We start from the raw sequence: 20,000 nt of genomic DNA on the forward strand, positions 1-20,000 counted from the left end.
TGAAGAGTAAAGATTTTCAATATCAGGTCAGCAACAAGTATCGAGTGCAGAGAGCGAGAGAGAGAGAGAGAGAGAGAAGGGAGGGAGGGGAGGGAGGGAAGGGATGAGGGAGGGGAAAGATAGGGGGGGGAATTCCATCTCCCCCTTCCCCCCTTCCCCAGGGGCCATGTTTAGCAGATTTACCCCTCCGAAAGATCCTGCTTGCATATAAAGTCCTGCTTCAGGCTTCGAGGTTGTCAGGGAGAATGGGAAAATCGAAGCCGAAGCCGAAGCCAAAGTCAGGTGTCATTGGTCGGGACGCGGTGAATGTGAAAAGGACTTTATAGGGAAATCGTTTACTTTTGAAGAAGGGTTTCACTTTTTTTTTTTTTGGGTGGTGTTTCTCATTTTACCATCTTTATTTTATCTTTCTAACTTTTTCGTTTTCTTTATGATATACAATTAATTCTTTTTCTCTTCTCTTTGTAAAATTAGTATGAGATGTTATTATGAATAACACACACACACATGCACACACACACACACACACATATATATATATATATATATATATATATATATATATATATATATATATATATATATATATATATATATATTATTTCAAACTAATATCTGGATCAGAACCCAGGCCTTTCAATTGAAAGGCAAGTGCGCTATCAACTGTGTGGTTTAACTAGTAGCACCCTTGCCTTTCAATTGAAAGACCTGGGTTTGATCCTGATGTGAGTCAGAAATTTATTTCTGTTCCACACGTGATTGTGTGTTGATTACTTATATATATATATATATATATATATATATATATATATATATATATATATATATATATATATATATATAAAAAAATCAAATACATTAAAAAATATTTTATGGGAAATATCTCCCAATTTTTCCCACATGGCCCACCCCCCCAAAAAAAAATACGACAAATCCTTGAAAAAATAAATTGCTAATTCGTTCCAAAACCTAAATTATTCCAATACCTTTTTACACTTATCAAATAAATACGTGATGGACACAGCTTATATAAAAAGATAAAAAAAAAAAAATACAGCGAAATGTTTAGTGCAATGAAACTCGCTTGTTCAATGAACTGCAACCGAGCGTGTTTGCGCAATAGAGTTGCCACATGTTACAATATTATTTAATTATTTAATTTGTTATTTACATGAATTTCAGTAAGGTTTATATCCACGGGTTTAGTTATTTCAAACTATATGTTTCAATGGTTTATATCGTGCGAGGCCTACTTTCAATCACGAGCTATGCAAAAGGTCTAGCACAACTTTGTAAGCAATAATTTTACGGGTGAGGTTGCTGGACCCATACCCAGATCCTTCAAGTAAAAAAAAATGAGTTTATGCTGATGGCGTTTGTCATTTGTGAATGGTCACCCCTCCACACACTGACCAGATTCAGTGTGGCTTGGCTTCTGTGGTTGAAGGAGCAATAATGTAGCCAATTAATCCGTATATTTGTATATATATACTGTGGTTGAAATAGAGCAATATATGTAGCCAATTCATCCGTATATTGTATATATATATATATATATATATAAATACATATATACAGTATATATATATATATATATATATATATATATATATATATATATATATATATATATATATATATATATATATATATATATATATATATATATATATATATATATATATATATATATATAATATATATATATATATATATATGTATATATATATACATGTATATATGTAAAAAACAGCACCCCACTCACCTTGAAAACTTAATGAAATGTCTGGTTAACTCACGAAAAAGTGAAATTACCCTATAACTGAACGAACTCAGAATATGACAATGAACTTTAAGCTTACGGGCGAGGCAGAGCAAGTTTTTATACCAACGTGAACTAGAGCAGAGAGAGAGAGAGAGAGAGAGAGAGAGAGAGAGAGAGAGAGAGAGAGAGAGAGAGCCTACGATTCAAAATACAAAACAGGATCCAGGAAATACCGAAGTTAACGCGAAAAAAAAACCTTGGTAATAAAATATTTCGGAAAAACCTACTCCCAACACCAGCTTCTCGATGGAACTCGGGATTGCAAAAAAAAAAAAAAAAAAAAAAAAAACTTTTCAGAAGGTTTGATCAGAATTGCGATTCGTGAGGAGATACCCTTTTTTTTATTGAATGGATAAAACAACACTATTTAATGACGAAACAAAACGGAACGAGTGAAGAATTATGAGAATTAATTACAAATTCCGCCTCAGGGCAGAATTGCGTACTAAGAATACATTAAAAAAATATCTTTTTCTAAAGGATAATGAGGAAGAATTTACTGAATGAGATAACTGGACGATGATGGGGTGCGGGAGGCCGATGGGGGGTGGCAAGGAGCAGAAGCCCCTTGTGGGGGTGGGGGTGGGGGTTAGCCCCCTGCTACGAAAAGATGCTCATCGCTCTTTGTTATAAATTTGTCATCAATAAAGTATAAAGAAAATTATAATAATGTAAAACTGCACCGTGGTCCACTGGTTAGGAATATTACGTTCTTGGCCTCACCATAGTACAGGCCCGGGTTCGATTCCTTAGCGAGTCGGAATGGTTTAGATAAGTGTTGTTAAATGTCATGACACCACTGTGGAATTAAGTAGTGAATATATACATATATATATATATATATATATATATATATATATATATATATATATATATATATATATATATATATATATATATATATATATATATATATATATATATATATGTGTGTGTGTATGTATATATGTATATACACTGTATAAATATGTATATATAACTATAAATATACATGTATATGTAACATATTTATATATATAAAAAAATATATATATATACATACAAACACATCTATACGTATATTCATCATTCTCCAGAATACAACTAAAACAAATTAAGCCAACAACAAAAATAATACCATTACAAATTACACAACACAATTCCATCCGCACAATCTCTCAACTTCCACGAAAACCAACAAGAGCTCTGAACCCCCTCGGAAAAGTCTTCTCATAATTACCTCAGCTATTTGGCCCGACCGACGAAAAATTAAAATAAAAGAAAAAGTATTAAAATCCCTCATATTTCTTGTCATACTCCCCAGGGGAGCATATTCACAGGGAGAGAAATATGACCTGTCCTTCCGAGGATGATTGATGTCGCTGGCTTCAGTAATATATTCAGCAGTTGCTGCTAATAAGGTTAGGAATATTCCAGTTGGAGAGCAGAGGATGTGCAGTATATGTATGTGTAATGTATATATTTATATGTATATATATGTATAAATATATATATATATATATATATATATATATATATATATATATATATATATATATATATATATATATATATATATATATATTAGGAGCAGGTGCCTGCGTACGTTTTCTGCACAAGGTCTCATCCTAAATTCAATTGTTTCAAGGATGAACGGGGCAGTGACTGGTGTTTCTTTGCATCTTAAGCCGCCCTCCCCTCCCCCTCCACCATACTCCATCCCCCCTCCCCCTCCACCCCCAGCCCAATATAGGAGACGTTTTCTGAGCACATACAAAAATGGATAAATATGCAAAACTTATGAAGGTGAATTCGACAAACGGATATTAAATAACAGTGAAAATAAATAACCATAAATAAAACAAATAAATTACAAATACAACAATAAACTGACAAAATAAATCATTTAACCCGAATTTCTTTTATTTTCGAATTTCAAAATATATCGAACTCTTCTACGTTCTGTGGCCACGCCTAAAAAAAAATCTCAAAGAAACCGATGAATTACAAATTTTTCCAAACTGTGGAGTGGCAAACGCACGTACGAACAAACAACGACAAACTAAAAATAAAAAAACTTCATATTTGTGGAGGTCAGGACACAACAAGAGGGTAACCAACCCATAATTTTATTCATTTCTTTTTTTTTTTTGTCTACAAGTCCGTGACGACCCGTTTGCCAATCTTATCACGTGACGTCATGAGAATTGCATTTTTCATTTTTTTTTTGCTTTTTTTTTTTTTTACCTGTAACAAACTCGTGTCGCTAGATAGCGAAGGTTTTTTTTGTCATGTTTTCATCTTGTAAAGTAATTCTATGAATTTTTTTCCAAGGCGTAATGAGTTTGTATAAAGTTATGTCTAAAGTATTGTTGGAATTTTAGCGGTTTTTAAAATGAAATATTGATTTTTCAATGATTTTGTGAATTTTTTCGTTGTTTTTTCTTGTGTAATTTAATGTCGTTGCCTTTTGTCAGGTAATATATATATACATACACACACACACACACACACACACACACACATATATATATATATATATATATATATATATATATATATATATATATATATATATACTATATATATATATATATATAATATATATATATACATATATATAGTATATATATTATGTAAATATATATATACATTTATATATATTTACATATATGTATACATTTATATATATGTATATACATATATATATATATATATATATATATATATATATATATATATATATATATATATATATATATATATATATATATATATATATATATATATATATATATATATATATATATGTGTGTGTGCGTGAGTGTGTATGTGCGTGAGTCAGCTAAAATTCTTCACAATGAATAGTTTTTCGCTAAGCATGACAACGCATTTTTCGCAGGATTTTAGTAAAATATCGGTATAAAACACATTTTAGAATGCAGTACTTGTAACAGAATGTACATATTATACAGTTGTCAAATTGACCACTTGGAAACCTTAGGAAATGTCGCAAGAAGTGGATATGCACAGAATTTTGGGGAATTCCTGCTCTCTCTCTCTCTCTCTCTCTCTCTCTCTCTCTCTCTCTCTCTCTCTAATCAAAGCAATTTCATCACATCAAACTATTACTCTGAACTGTGTAGCGAATTCAGAGATAACTATCTATTGCAACACAGTGCGTTGAAATCATCAGGATTTTTTCTGAAGAGTAATAAAAAGAAGCATTTGAAGAGAGCACAACCGCATCATTATATTAGTGTCTCACGTAATTAGATATTAAATAAGTGTCACTCACATCTGGTTATTTTATGAAGCAAAGATGGAAGGACAGGAAGTCCTCAGTGGTCAGTCGATTGTAGTGGTCGCAGACGGAGGTGGAGATTTAAGGCAAGAGTCCTTCTCTCTCTCTCTCTCTCTCTCTCTCTCTCTCTCGCTCTCTCTTTCTCAAGTAAAATTATTTGGAAAGATCTCATTTTAGAGAGAGAGAGAGAGAGAGAGAGAGAGAGAGAGAGAGAGAGAGAGAGAGAGAGAGAGAGAGAGAGAGAGAGAGAGAGAGAGAGAGTAAAGCTAATTAGAAAAAATACACTTAAAGCAAAGTATTTAGAAAGGTATCATTCTAGAGAGAGAGAGAGAGAGAGAGAGAGAGAGAGAGAGAGAGAAAGCTAAAGCTAATCGAAAAAATACACTTAAAGCAAAGTATTTAGAAAGGTATCATTTTAGAGAGAGAGAGAGAGAGAGAGAGAGAGAGAGAGAGAGAGAGAGAGAGAGAGAGAGAGAGAGATTAAAGCTAATTAGAAAAATTACACAAAGCAAATTATTTAAAAAGATCTCCTTTTAAAGAGAGAGAGAGAGAGAGAGAGAGAGAGAGAGAGAGAGAGAGAGAGAGAGAGAGAGAGAGAGAAACCCGAATTACATTACCGAAAAAGGAAACCTGAAACGCGCAGTAATCTGATTTACAACTACAACAACAAAATACAATAACAACAACAGCAACTAGAAGCAAAAGAGAGAGAAAAAAAATACAATTGATTCTGACGCGAACTAAAATAGCTTCAGGCGTTGCCGTGAAAAAATTAAAAGATAAAATATTGAAAAATTGCATAAAAACGCTGATAAAGTGACTCAACGCTTTTAAAGTTTTTTTCTATTTAGCTTTTTTTTTTTTTTTACTTTTTTTACATTATTCATTTTACATTTTTCTCCTTTGCTCACATGTGTCTTTGTCATTATTATTATTATTATTATTATTATTATTATTATTATTATTATTATTATTATTATTATTATTATTATTCTTTGGATATAGGCCCTCTTTCAAACATGTTTTGTTAAATATGATGGCAGCCTTGGTTGCATTAATCTTGTAGATTATCGTTCAACTCTTCTAATTATCCTTTTTCTTCTTCAGCAACAGAATTAAGTAAAATGACAAAGTTCATTGTAGAGGTTTTATTTATCAAAATATCAAAAGTCGAAGGAATGGAAATTCCGAGGGCAGGGTCCAAAAACGACTTTTGATATTTTTACAAATAAAACCCCTACAATGAGCTTTGCCATTTACTTAATTCTGTTGCTGAAGAAGAAAAAAAAGATAATTAAAAGAGTTGAACGAATAATCTACAAGATTAATGCAACCGAGGCTGCCATCATATTTAGAAAAAAATATATTATTATTATTAATATATTTTACAGTATGTTCCTTAATATTCAAGATGAACTTACGTAATTCATGAGAAACATTGGCCACAAGAGAGAGAGAGAGAGAGAGAGAGAGAGAGAGAGAGAGAGAGAGAAGAGAGAGACTAATGTCCAGATGAGAGAGAGAGAGTGCAGAGAGAGAGAGAGAGAGAGAGATTTTTGAGAGCAGAGACCCACTAATGTCCAGATGACGGGAGAGAGAGAGAGAGAGAGAGAGAGAGAGAGAGAGAGAGAGAGAGAGAGAGAGAGAGAGCGATTTTTGTAGGCGTGACCCACTAATGTTCAGATGACGAGAGAGAGAGAGAGAGAGAGAGAGAGAGAGAGAGAGAGAGAGAGAGAGAGAGAGCTAAGAAACCGTCCCAGATGGGGGAGGAGAGAGAGAGAGAGAGAGAGAGAGAAAAATTCGTTCCGCAATACAAGTCTGGTCGCTCCCTGTGTGGGTGCCCATGAATTGAAGGCAGACACTGTTATTGGCTTATAACTTCCCTTGAACATCTGTTGGGATATGTTGGGCAATGGGCTAGCAACCTCATCCCGGATGTCAGTGCAAAGAAACTAGCTAAGAGGCCTAAGGCCTATACTGGGGAAATTTAGGGGATTTTACAAGAGAAAAAAAATGTATTTTTTAAGTTTCAAGTTCAGTCATTCAAAATACCCAGCCTATAGGCATATACAAATTGACGTCCATTTCTACTGCGTAAAGAAAATACAGAAATATGATTAAAAGTGAAAAACGTGAAACTCGAGTAAAAAGAAAATATTGAAAAAATGTGAACGAGAAAAATATGGGGTCAAAACACAGTTCATCGAATTGATAAAAAAACAAACAAAAATTGTAAAAAAACAGTAAATGCAGAAAAACCCGTAGAAATGGAAACAAAAAATTGTGAACGAAAAGAAATCGAATAAAAAACTGAACAAGAAATTTGTAGGTCGTTGGAAATATAGGAAGAGAGTTGAAATTTTTCAGTAAAAAAACATAACTTGGAAATCACTCATATGTTGGAGAACTTAATCAATATCATGTCACTGCCGTGAAGATTTTAAATTAAGGTTTTCTTTTGTAAAAGGTAACTGGGATATATATCTATATCTATCTATCTATCTATCTATCTATCTATATATATATATATATATATATATATATATATATATATATATATATATATATATATATATATATGATGAAAAGCCTTTTTACATTTTAAAATCCACATATACAAATATACATAAATACTCACAAGAAATAGACAGCCAGTCAAATATCTACCTATCTATCGATATATCTATCTAACAGCATCAGTAAATGAAATATTCATAATACCATGTCCAACAAAGCGAGCGGGGAATTACCCTAGAAGACACCCTCTCTCTCTCTCTCTCTCTCTCTCTCTCTCTCTCTCTCTCTCTCTCTCTCTCTCTGTAATATATACATATATATATACAGTATATAAATATATATACATGTATATATACATACATACACACACATTATATAATACAACTGATGATTAAATTATCCAACTATACCTCACGGAAACCCGTAATCTCCCAAGACATTCTCCTCTCAGCTACGGGGGAGGATGTCATAACTTACGTGGGTACAACGCCGCGATTTTATTCTAAGTGGATGGGGTCCATGGGCATCCCCCGTGACAATGAGATGGAGGAAATGACGAAGGGCGAAGGAAAGAGGATTGGGGTGGGATGGAGAAGGGATGGGATGGGATGGGATGGATGGAGGCTTATCCCAAAGCTGGATATCCTACTGAGGTCCGCTGTGCCTGAGACTGGGAGTCAGTCTGTTTCGGTGGTTCGAAGTGGAAGACAGGTATCGTCCCTGGTGGAAACTCGGCGCTCGGTTAGTTTGTTTGTGGTCGGGGAAGTGTGTTTGCATTTTGCTCTCTCTCTCTCTCTCTCTCTCTCTCTCTCTCTCTCTCTCTCTCTCTCTCTTTACATAGTTTCCTTAATACTGTCATGGTTTGTTTAAAAGTTTATATTCTTCTCTCTCTTACATAGCTTGATTTATACTTCTGCAGTTTGTTTACAAGTTACATTTCTTCTCTCTCTCTCTCTCTCTCTCTCTCTCTCTCTCTCTCTCTCTCTCTCTCTTTATATAGTTTCCTTATACTTTCACGGTTTGTTTACAAGTTTATATTCTCTCTCTCTCTTTGTTTACAGGTTTATATTCTCTCTCTCTCTCTCTCTCTTATCTCTTATGAAATAACAACAGTAGGTATCTTGTTACCCTTGAAACTTATGCAAATTGTACAACTCACGAGTTGAGAGTAACTATCATATATATATATTATATATAATATATATATATATATATATAATATATATATATATATATATATATATATATATATATATATATATATATATTGTATATATAACATCATCAGCATTATATCTTGTGCTTTATCATTCTCAATTGAGACGAAAAGGTGTTAATCTACCTGACCCGTTAAAACGCCTACAGGTGCCCCTGAGATAGCTTACCTGAACAGGTGTGACTGATCCGCACACCTGATCTTGCGAGTGAAACATCTGTATTGCATTTTAAACGCCTATACAGGTGTACACACCCAGGTTCACCTGCTGAGGTACACCTGTCAGTGTGTAGAGGTGTTTGTTTAAATCTATCATTGTTTGATATATACCTTACTTGGTTTATCAATATTATTTTATCATGAAATGGTTTCATTTTTTGCGAAGGTATTTCCCATGAAAAACTTGATTTTATACTCGAGGAATAACTCTCTAAAGTAAATGTTTTAATTTTAGATTTATTCTCTCTTCATAACTTTATTCCTACGCTTTATTTCACTTGAAAAGAATAAATAATCCACACGAACAGTTTTATCTCACTCGTAAAACTTCGCGTCGTTTCTGGTGCTTTAAATATTCCAAAGGTTGATTGCAACTGCGCGTTTCATTTCCTCCCAGAGCTTTATTTCCCGTCGTTGGCTTTATCCTGCTTTATCCTGCTGTCTGGTGCTTCATTTCCTGTCTTCGCTACATCGTCTTTCGCAAAAAAAAACTTTGCTTGTTTCGCTTTGACGTGATGACGTTCATTTGTTTCGCAAGGAATATGCTTTGTTATAGTGAACTGGGATGAATAAATGTATATATGGAAAGACGACTCTTTTGTGAAATCTCCATGCTTGATGAAAAAAATAAAGCCTGGTTCCGGATTCAATTCGGATCCATAAATTCGGGAAGTGTATGTATCCAGATCCATAAGTGAGTTAGGATGAACACTCGTATGTAGCCGGATGCACTGAATTTGTGTATCCAGATTGTACACAAAAATAGGTTCCATGCATATTCATCAAGAAAGATGACTTTAGTGGTTGTCAGTCACTCAAACTTTTTCAATCTCTCGTTCAACTCTTAAAATAATTTTGTCGTGTTCCAAAAAATCCCTAAAAATGGGGAAGTATCACTCCGTTCCCCCAAAGCAGTCCCCAAAAATAGGTGGTAGTGTCCTTCCCTTCCCCAAAACAGTGCCTAAAAAAGGGACAGCATCCCTCTGTTCCCCAAAACAATCCCTAAAAAACGGGGGTAGTGCCCCTCCGTCCCCACAAAACAATCCCCCCAAAAAAGGGGGTAGTATCGATCCGTCCCCAAAACAGTGCCCGAAAATAAGGGAAAATATTCTTCTGTTCTCCCCCAAAACAATCCCTACAAGGGGTGGTAGTATCCCTCCATTCCCCAAAACAATCCCTAAAAACGAGGGAGTATTATCCCTCCGTTCCCAAAACAATCCCTAAAAACGAGGGAGTATCCCTCCGTTCCCCAAAACAATCCCTAAAAACGGGGGAGTATCCCTCCACTCCCCAAAACAATCCCTAAAAACGAGGGCGTATTCCTCTGCTCCCCAAAACAGCCCCCAAACTCTCTAACAACGGTGGTAGATTCCCTCCGTTCTCCCCGCAAAATCCCTAAAAACAGGGGGTATGCCTCCGCATTCCCCCATGGCAGGGGAAAGGCCAGCCAGCCAGCCAGCTCACCGTCACGAGGCATGAGGACACAAGGCCAACAAAAAACCGGATGGCCCCTAACTTGACCTTAAGGGACTCCGCTTAATTTAAGGGAGAAGGAGGAGGAGGAGGAGGAGGGAGGAGTGTCTCTGGCGATCCCGTCCACGCAAGGGAATAGAATGACTGGGGAAAATGCCTTACGGTGTTTACGTCGACTTGCAAGAAGAAGAAGAATGTAAGAGATTAGATGCAGAGAAGGTTTGGAAGGAGAGAGAGAGATCAGAATTGGAAGTTAGGTGGAATGGAAAGGTTGACGATGGACGGACCTTTAAAACAACATTGCAACGTTCTTACAACAAACAAAGAAATAAAATTACTTAGGAGGAATATATAGGTAATTGGGAAGGTTTAGCAAACAGAGACGAGAGTTGTTTACGAAAGAAATTGCAAAACTAAAAAAAAAAATTTCTTAAAAAGAATATAAGAAATGGAAAAAGCTAAAACGAAAATAAAATTGGGACTTGTTTACGACGGAAATTGATGACAGGTTAACACACACGAAAATTCTATAAAAGAAAGAAAAATTGAGACAGAGAAACCAAAAATATCTGAATATAATCTTCCCTTTAGCAAAAGACGGTGGCCTCATGCACCTTCAATAAGCCCCAACAAAAAATTATCCAGGAAAAAAAATGACACTGATAAGAAAATGAAAGGATTGAAATAATCGGAATTTCAGGGAAAAGAGAAAAAATCTCATAACTGAGGGAAAAATCCGGAAACCGAAGGACGAAATCCGGTAAATGTAAAAAAAAAATCCGGATACGTTGTATCAGGTTTGGTTTTCTCGTCTTGTTCGGTGGGATAATTGTAGTAATTTATCATTCGCTTAAAGGTACGGTAAAACTAGTTCTCAGTTGTACTGCTATAAATACTAGCAGTCTGATATATATATATATATATATATATATATATATATATATATATATATATATATATATATATATATATATATATATATATATATATATATAAATATAGCAACCTATTTAATTTCAGAATCGAAAAGGAAACTGTGATCGCATCCCATCTATAACACAATTCCACAATGAATTTATTCTTTTTATTCCCCCCTTCTCCATATCTTCATCAATCTTTTATTGAACACACCCAAACGCAAGACAAATACAGACCAATTATTTAATTAATACCTTTAGATACTAATGGCTAATAAATACTCTTATACTAAAGGTTATAAACTGTCAAACAAGCGCTCGCAAAAAGCCACCTCAATTTAACACTAACATCACGAAAGGGTTGTTATGGTGACCTTTTGTTGACCAAACCTGAAGGAAAAAAGGGGGGGATAGAATAGAAGGTGGGAGGAAGTGGAGGAGTAAGAGATGGAGTAGAGAGAAGTAGATGGAGTGGAAAGGAGTAAGAGATGGAGTCATTTCAAAGGAATGTTTTGGACCCATTCATAAACTGGTTTTTACATCGTAATTATCGTGTATTCAGTCGACCGCTTCTGACTTCCCGTTTTCAATCGTTCCTCTTTCCATTATCATAAGAAATCCAGGGAAAAGTAAGGTACAGAATAACGAATCGATCAATAGACGATAATTTCCAACAGCGAGTGAACGAATCTCTCCTCCGTTTTCGTCGTAATTTATAAAAAATTATGATAAAAAATAATAGCTGATTCATCCCGGTTGCACCAAACACCTCCCTTCCGAAAGCTGTACGGCAAAGTCGGCAGCGTCACGCCTGCCAGACGTACGATAACAGACCGCGGAGGGTGGAATCCTTGTCTTGGGTCCTTGGGTATAGTGCCGTTAAGCGGTTGTCTTGGGGAGTGGGTAGGGGATATGGGTAGGGAGTGGGTAGGGGACGTGGGTGGGTGGAGGGGGTGGGAGATTTTGGTGGGGGGAGGTGTCCTTGAATGGAGTAATGACAGGAGATTGCCAGGTATTGCCTTTTTTTGTATAGATGGATTTGGCTTGAGAATGACGTTGGCACATATTTTCTTTTGTTCCTAGACTGTGCCTGATTGAAATATAATCATATGTTAATTTAGGTTCTTGTAAAATTATATGTATGTAAATATATAATATATATATATATATATATATATATATATATATATATATATATATATATATATATATATATATATATATATATATATATACATATATATACAGTGTTACCCTTCTTTCTAGTCAAACGCCTAATTTTTTATCCCGCTCTGCAAATATGGTCATTTTACCAGCATCTTCAGTTTTGCAGACTAAAACTTGTTTTTGCTTCTGTAGAACACCATAATCATCAAGGTCTGTCCCTGTGAGACAATGTCAAGTTTTATTTCAACTCCTTGAACCAAATTGGCAGGAGTTTGTTTGTTCAGCTGCTTGTCTGTCTGTTTGTTTCGTTGTCCAGAAGATATCTCTAATATTTATTGATGTCTTCTGATTGAAAATTTTGTTAGCTTGGAAAATATATTAATGTATTCTAATTTAATTTCTTGGAGGAAATGGCTGATTCAATTCTGAAATAGGCCCTTTCTTTAATACACAATACGTCAGTTTTTTTTTGTAGGATTTCTACAAAATAAACGTAAATACAGAAATGGGAAAAATTAATATAAAATGATGTTAACTATTTTTGGAATTTCTACATACTTGATGTCAATGCAGTGATCGAAAAGTAAAAAACTGAAAACATAAAAAGAAAATATGTGTCACAAAAATCTGTAAATCTGCCAGATTGCTAGAATTTATTGTTTATTGTTGATAAAACAATAATTCTTAATTTTTTATGATTTCCAGGAAATAAACACAAAGACCATTTTATTTTTTAAGTGACTTAATATCATGGTTTTTTAAAATTTCTACAAAATAAAATTGTAGACACTGATATAAATAAGTAAAAAATGTGCCAAAGTTTCTTTGGCACAATTTAGTTTTCTGTACAGCCACTACAGCATATAATCAAGGCCACCAAAAATAGCTCTATCTTTTAGTGGTCTCGGTATGATGCTGTATGAGCCGCGGCCCATGAAACTTGAACCACTGCCTGGTGGCGTCCTATCTTGTATCGTTGCCAGAAGCATGAGAATGGCTAACTTTAACCTTAAATAGAATAAAAACTACTGAGGCTAGAGGGCTGGAATTTGGTATATTTGATGACTGAATGGTGGATGATCAACATACCAATTTGCAGCTCTCTAGCCTCAGTAGTTTTTAGGATCTGAGGGCGGACAGAAAAAGTGGGGATAGAAAAAATGCGGACAGAATAAAGCGCGGACGGACAGACAAAGCTGGAACAATAGTTTCTTTTACAGAAAACAAAAAACCAATAATATACGAACTACGAAAGCTCTCACAACATACAGACTCAAGGTCTCATACTTCATTCTCATCAATATTACAGTTACAACTGAACATAACGTTCTTAACTTTCTACAAAATAAATCTCAAGGCCTCGATGGAAAATTCAATTACATTTAATAAGCAACATCTCAAACACCCGTTAAAGATTTTTTTGTATATACAGGGAACTTGAAACCAGTGGAAAGTAAATGTGTATATTATTTTCTCCATGATTTTGGAGGTCTGTAATTCTGTACGTGTCGTGGCTAACATTTTTTTGGTAATTTATGAACTAGATTTTGTTTTATATGATTTTTTATTAGTATTATTACTGTTATTTGGCAATGATTTTCATTTGTCAGGTTCACCATATTTTTTGTCAAAATTAAGTTATATTGTATGTAACTGACTTCCGGTGTTTTAAAGTTTTGTCAAACATAATGCTGAAATAACTGTGTGCATGTGTGCAAGTGTGTGAGAGAGAGAGAGAGAGAGAGAGAGAGAGAGAGAGAGAGAGAGAGAGAGAGAATTACTACAATTTCTCAAAATTCTTGTCTCTGATATATGGAAGTTCAAACACAGAAAAATTCTGTGCGGTATTGCATGATGCAATTGCGCAGGAGCGCGCGCACACACACACGCAAATACAACAACTTCGAAACCAAGACAAGCAAAGTTAGGTGACAGATTTCCCCATTAAAAAGAGAAAAGCCAAACGATTCAGAAAACACAGAAGGAGGCAGAGAATTCCACATCCTGGAAGTGAATGTTATGGAAGATCGACGAACCTCGTTCAGAAGCTAAAGCGAGCAATGACCAATGTAATACCTGTGAAAGGAGCATTTTTTTTTGTTACAGCTTTCACCTTCTGGTTAACGTGGAAAGTGTATCAAGCCCCCCAAATTAGACCAACCAGCCCCAAAGTCATTATGCCCTATAGTATAGAGGCCCACGAGAACACTCCCCAGAGTAATATCTGTAAAACTAGCTCTTCTCATTACAGGATTCACAGTATAGATTTCTACGAGAACACTCCCTAAGATAATATCTGTAAAATTATCCCTTCCCATTACAGGATTCAGCCTTCCAGTTGACGTGGGAATTGAAACACGCCATATTGGTATTAAGATGGTCAGACACGCAATGGAATGGCTCTGCCGCTTTTTTGTCGTTGGAATTGTCGCTAGGATTGCGACAAGCCAGGAATTCGGTCGCTGTCAGCGCCACTTCGACTTCGACAGCACGAAGGATGTGTCGGTGGTAAGATCTCATAAATATTTTTGTTGAAAAATTATTTTAAAATTAATAAAAAATTCATATAAAATTCGTGAAAAAATTTTAGGTAAAAATTTAAGTTTAGTTCTGAAACATCTGATTTAATATTCGTTAGATTTCTGTGAGGTTAGAATGAATAAATTTTGCGACATAATTAATTTAAAAATCTACAATGTTCATATAAAATTCACATATATTTCATATAAAATTCTGAAAACATGTAGGTGAAAATTAAGGTATAGTTCTGTAACATTAGATCAACAATTCATAAGATTTCTGTAAGGTTAGGATCAATAAATTTTCAAATAAAATTGATATAAAATTCATATAAAATTACCATAAAAGTTTTTTGATTAAATATTTGTAAGATTTCTATGGGGTGAGATTAAAAAACTTTAAAACAAAATTCATGAAAACTTCTGGAAAAAATTATAGATATAAATTGAAATTAATTCCATAGAATTTGTCTGGAAACTCATAATTATTAGTATTGCGATTATTCAGAAGATGAACCCTGTTCACTGACTTGAATTTCAATCTTCCAAAAAAAAAAAAAAAAAAAATAATAATAATAATAATAATAATAATAATAATAATAATAATAATAATAATAATAATAAAATGTAAGGCAATATGCTGTACTAAAAATTACTTAAATATTTATGCATGTTGTCCTTTACAATAATAATAATAATAATAATAATAATAATAATAATAATAATAATAATAATAATAATAATAATAATAATAATAATAATAATTCCTTACGTTCCTTTTATTGCACACACCAGTATATCACTCACTTTCATCCACTCCCCACCTTCGCCCCAAAATTTTATTTGCTCGTTCGTTTGTGTACCCGGGTATTCAAAAGGTAACCACTGTTGTGTGTGTGTGTGTGTGTGTGTGTGTGTGTACGCGAGCGCGTAAATTACATTACCTCAGCTTTCGTGTGCGTTGGAGTAAACGAGTTACCTTCCTGGCAAAAAGGGGGGGATTAGTTTCTCGCTTATGGAAAATTAGTTTATGCATTTTTGGCCCGCGTGAAAAGGCCGGATTTGGCAGAATGGAGGTGAGAGAGAGAGAGAGAGAGAGAGAGAGAGAGAGAGAGAGAGAGAGAGAGAGAGAGAGAGAGAGAGAGAGAGAGTATGAATATAATAAAAGAGAAAAATGTTACAACAACTGCTCTTGATTTAGTCTGCTACAAAAAAGAGAGAGAGAGAGAGAGAGAGAGAGAGAGAGAGAGAGAGAGAGAGAGAGAGAGAGAGAGAGAGTATGAATGCAGTATAACTAAAAATGTTACGACAATTGTTCTTGCTTTGGTTTGGTACAAGGGAGGGAGAGAGAGAGAGAGAGAGAGAGAGAGAATGCAGACAAGTGCATTCTGGAAATGTCACGAACGCTCTGTTGCTTAGGTCTGATGGAGAGAGAAACTGGGTCACCTTTGGAAGAGAGAGAGAGAGAGAGAGAGAGAGAGAGAGAGAGAGAGAGAGAGAGAGATTGTCTTTCCACTGTCTGTCTCAGTCTGTAATTTATATAGGATACAACAAGCTGACATGTCATTTCTGTAGTACAGAAAACTGGTTCACCTTTGCAGTAGAGAGAGAGAGAGAGAGAGAGAGAGAGAGAGAGAGAGAGAGAGAGAGAGAGAGAGAGAGATTTTTTCCCACTGTCTATTGTCTTTATAGTACCTGTAATTTCTGTAGGGTACAGCAAACTGACCTGTCATTTCTGTAGCTTACAGGAAACTGGGTCACTGTAGGGAGCACGAGACGTGTGTTCTCCTGTAACACCATCATGGGGTTGAAGGAAGGAAGAGAGGTAAGCAATATCTATCTGTCTATCCCTCTATCTGTCTATCCCTCTATCTATCTATCTATCTATCTATCTATATATCTATATACCTATTTATCTATGTACATATATTAATTTTTGTCATTTATAGACACGCGAATTTATTTTACTGAAAAATATTAAGGCAAGAATATAATTTCAAATCGAATTCAATGCAACTTGGATTTTTAATGTATTCTTTTAAGTTATATCTATCTATCTATCTATCTATCTATCTATCTATCTATCTATCTATCTATCTATCTATCTATGTAAACATTTGAATTTTTGTCATATATTTACACGTAACTTTATCTATTTACAAATATTAAGCCACGAATCTCATCGAATGTAGAGTTCACTATGCCGTGGGAATAACTTACAACTGATTAGTGCTTTTGCCCAGGCAGGATTCGAACCTGGGCATGCAGTCTAGATTTACACTCAGGGGGCTGATAATTATCAATAAGGGCATCTGGGCCAGCCAGGAATCGAACCTGGGATGAATAGTTTCTAAATCCGGTTATTTACTTAAAATACCACAGAATATCAGACATTCAACCCCTTATCCACTTCCAGACCTTACAACTAATTGGTGCATTTGTCCCAGCTAGGAGTCGAACCTGGGCATGCAATCTAGATTTACACTCAGGGGGGAATTATGATTATTAACAAGGGCATTGGCCCAGCCAGGAATCGAACCTGGGGCCGTAGTTTAGATGCAATGATATGAATTGTTTAAAATCCGGTTCTTTACTTGAAATATCACAGAATATCAGAAATTTAACCCCTTATCCACTTCCAGACCGTGAGGCTGGAAGAGACCTGGATGGTTCCAGGATTCGTGGGAGTCTGGAAACACGAGGTCACGAGCGAGGTCAACTCTGGACCTTCTGGACCCGACGTGACACTGGCTGGCTTTGACGGTGAGTAAATGACTTTCATTTCTGTTCTAGTTGATTGGAATCTGAACTGGAATTGGAATATAAGATTTGGAATTGGAATTGGAATATGAGATTTGGAATTGGAATTGGAATATAGGGTTTGGAATTGGAATTGGAATATAAGGTTTGGAATTGGAACTGGAATATAAGATTTGGAATTGGAATATAAGATTTGGAATTGGAATATAAGGTTTGGAATTGGAATTGGAATATAAGATTTGGAATTGGAATTAGAATATAAGATTTGGAACTGGAATTGGAATATAAGATTTGGAATTGGAATTGGAATATAAGATTTGGAATTGGAATTGGAATATAAGATTTGGAATTGGAATTGGAATATAAGATTTAGGCCAAAGGCCAAGTGCTGGGACCTATGATGAGATAATTCAAGGCTGAAAGGGAAACTGAGAGTGGAAAGGCTTGACGGTGTAACATGAGGAAACCATTTTCAGTTGCACTATGAAACAAATTTTGGGAGAGACTGGAAAGTAAGATGGAAGAAAGAGAATATGAATGGAGGTTTAGTAAAATGAACGAAAGGGGTTGCATCTAAGGGTCGAAGGGACGCTTCAAAGAACATTAACTAATGCCTACAATGCACCGTGCGAGGCGCACCTTATGTGGTGTTCTAATTGAGAAGCTAAATCCGCTTCTTTCCAACATATAAGCAAATATTCTCAAGTCTTTTGTCAGTGGTAATGGGCTAAAATGAAACCCTCAGACCAAGGGCGTGAGTTTAATCCCGGCTAGAATGATGAGGTGTTTATATGCCTGGTGGCCCCTAGGGGTGGGGTTGGTGGGTGGGTGGGTGGGTGGGTGGGTGGGTGGGTGGGTGGGTAGGTGGATTTTGGTACTGGTCCTCTGCCGAAATTTAAACAAATCTGCGCCTCGGGGCTAAAGAGGACAGAGAGAGAGAGAGAGAGAGAGAGAGAGAGAGAGAGAGAGAGAGAGAGAGAGAGGGAAAGAGAGAGAATGAACAGGAGAGAGAGAGTGAATAAGAGAGAAAAAGAGAGAGAGAGAGAGAGAGAGAGAGAGAGAGAGAGAGAGAGAGAGAATAAACAGGGAGAGACTGAGAGAGAGTGAGAGAGAATAAGCAGGCAAAGATAGACAGAAAGAGAGAGAGAGAGAGAGATAGAGAGAGATAGAATTTACCCAGCCAAAATTAGGGGACACATTTTGCCGACAGAGACGGCCGCGTGAGTCTGAAGAAGTTCCGAAGTTGGCCTGTTAAGGAGTTTAGACTGTCACTGTCCTATTTTCCATAACTTCCCGCCTAATCGTTTTGAGGTACCGCCTTGGGGAAGTCTGTCCTTGGAAAATTTATTTATTTACATCCAAACTGCCATTAACAACAACCAACTAACACCCAGGTACAGAGGTCAATCATCGCATTAATTCTCTACTACTTTCAGGTCTGTTAATGCCTGGGAAATTGGCCATTGGAGAATATGGCAATAGCTTGCTTCTAGTCCAGTGCGGTAGAATGCTCTGGTTCCCTACGGTGGCCTATACGGTAATATCCAGGTAAGACTATTATTATTATTATTATTATTATTATTATTATTATTATTATTATTATTATTATTATTATTATTATTATTATTATTAACCTTTGCCCCATACCCTTAGGAAGATGCCAGATTATTATTGTTATTATTATTATTATTATTATTATTATTATTATTATTATTATTATTATTAATCTGTGCCCTATACCCCTATGGAGATACCAAATGACTATTATTATTATTATTATTATTATTATTATTATTATTATTAAATTATTATTATTATTATTATTATTATTATTAATTATTATTATTATTATTATTATTATTATTATTATTATTATTATTATTATGAACCTTTGCCCCTCCTGCCCTGAGGGAGATGCCAGATTATTATTATTATTATTATTATTATTATTATTATTATTATTATTATTATTATTATTATTATTAAAATCTATGCCCTATACCCTTAGGGAGATGCCAACAGACCCCGAAGCCCAGGTTAAAGAAATCTTCCAGGAATTCAACGTGCCCTCGAGCATACCCTCATTCTTCATGGTCAACCACGA

At 35.0% G+C, this 20,000-nt stretch overlaps 1 protein-coding gene and 1 long non-coding RNA gene across 3 annotated transcripts in view; one reads left to right on the forward strand and one right to left on the reverse strand.

Annotated features, from left to right (window-relative positions):
* The window catches only part of LOC136825139 (uncharacterized), a 226,828-nt gene that overhangs the window by 201,013 nt on the left and 5,815 nt on the right, over positions 1-20,000 (reverse strand). The gene's annotated exons all lie outside the window — the stretch shown is intronic.
* Positions 8,273-20,000, forward strand: part of LOC136825376 (uncharacterized) — a 12,786-nt gene continuing 1,058 nt past the window's right edge. Inside the window, exons 1-6 of one of the 2 annotated variants that reach the window (XM_067081659.1) lie at positions 8,273-8,366; positions 14,941-15,125; positions 16,878-16,961; positions 17,779-17,899; positions 19,333-19,444; positions 19,905-20,000. The exon at positions 19,905-20,000 is cut by the window's right edge and continues 1,058 nt beyond it. In XM_067081659.1, the coding sequence (XP_066937760.1) occupies positions 14,994-15,125; positions 16,878-16,961; positions 17,779-17,899; positions 19,333-19,444; positions 19,905-20,000 (545 nt within the window). In that variant the 5' untranslated portion in view covers positions 8,273-8,366; positions 14,941-14,993. The remainder of the gene's footprint in view (positions 8,367-14,940; positions 15,126-16,877; positions 16,962-17,778; positions 17,900-19,332; positions 19,445-19,904) is intronic. The other variant, XM_067081660.1, reaches the window with a different exon arrangement.

This window comes from Macrobrachium rosenbergii, chromosome 37 (assembly GCF_040412425.1).
Source record: "Macrobrachium rosenbergii isolate ZJJX-2024 chromosome 37, ASM4041242v1, whole genome shotgun sequence".
NCBI lineage: Eukaryota > Metazoa > Arthropoda > Malacostraca > Decapoda > Palaemonidae > Macrobrachium > Macrobrachium rosenbergii.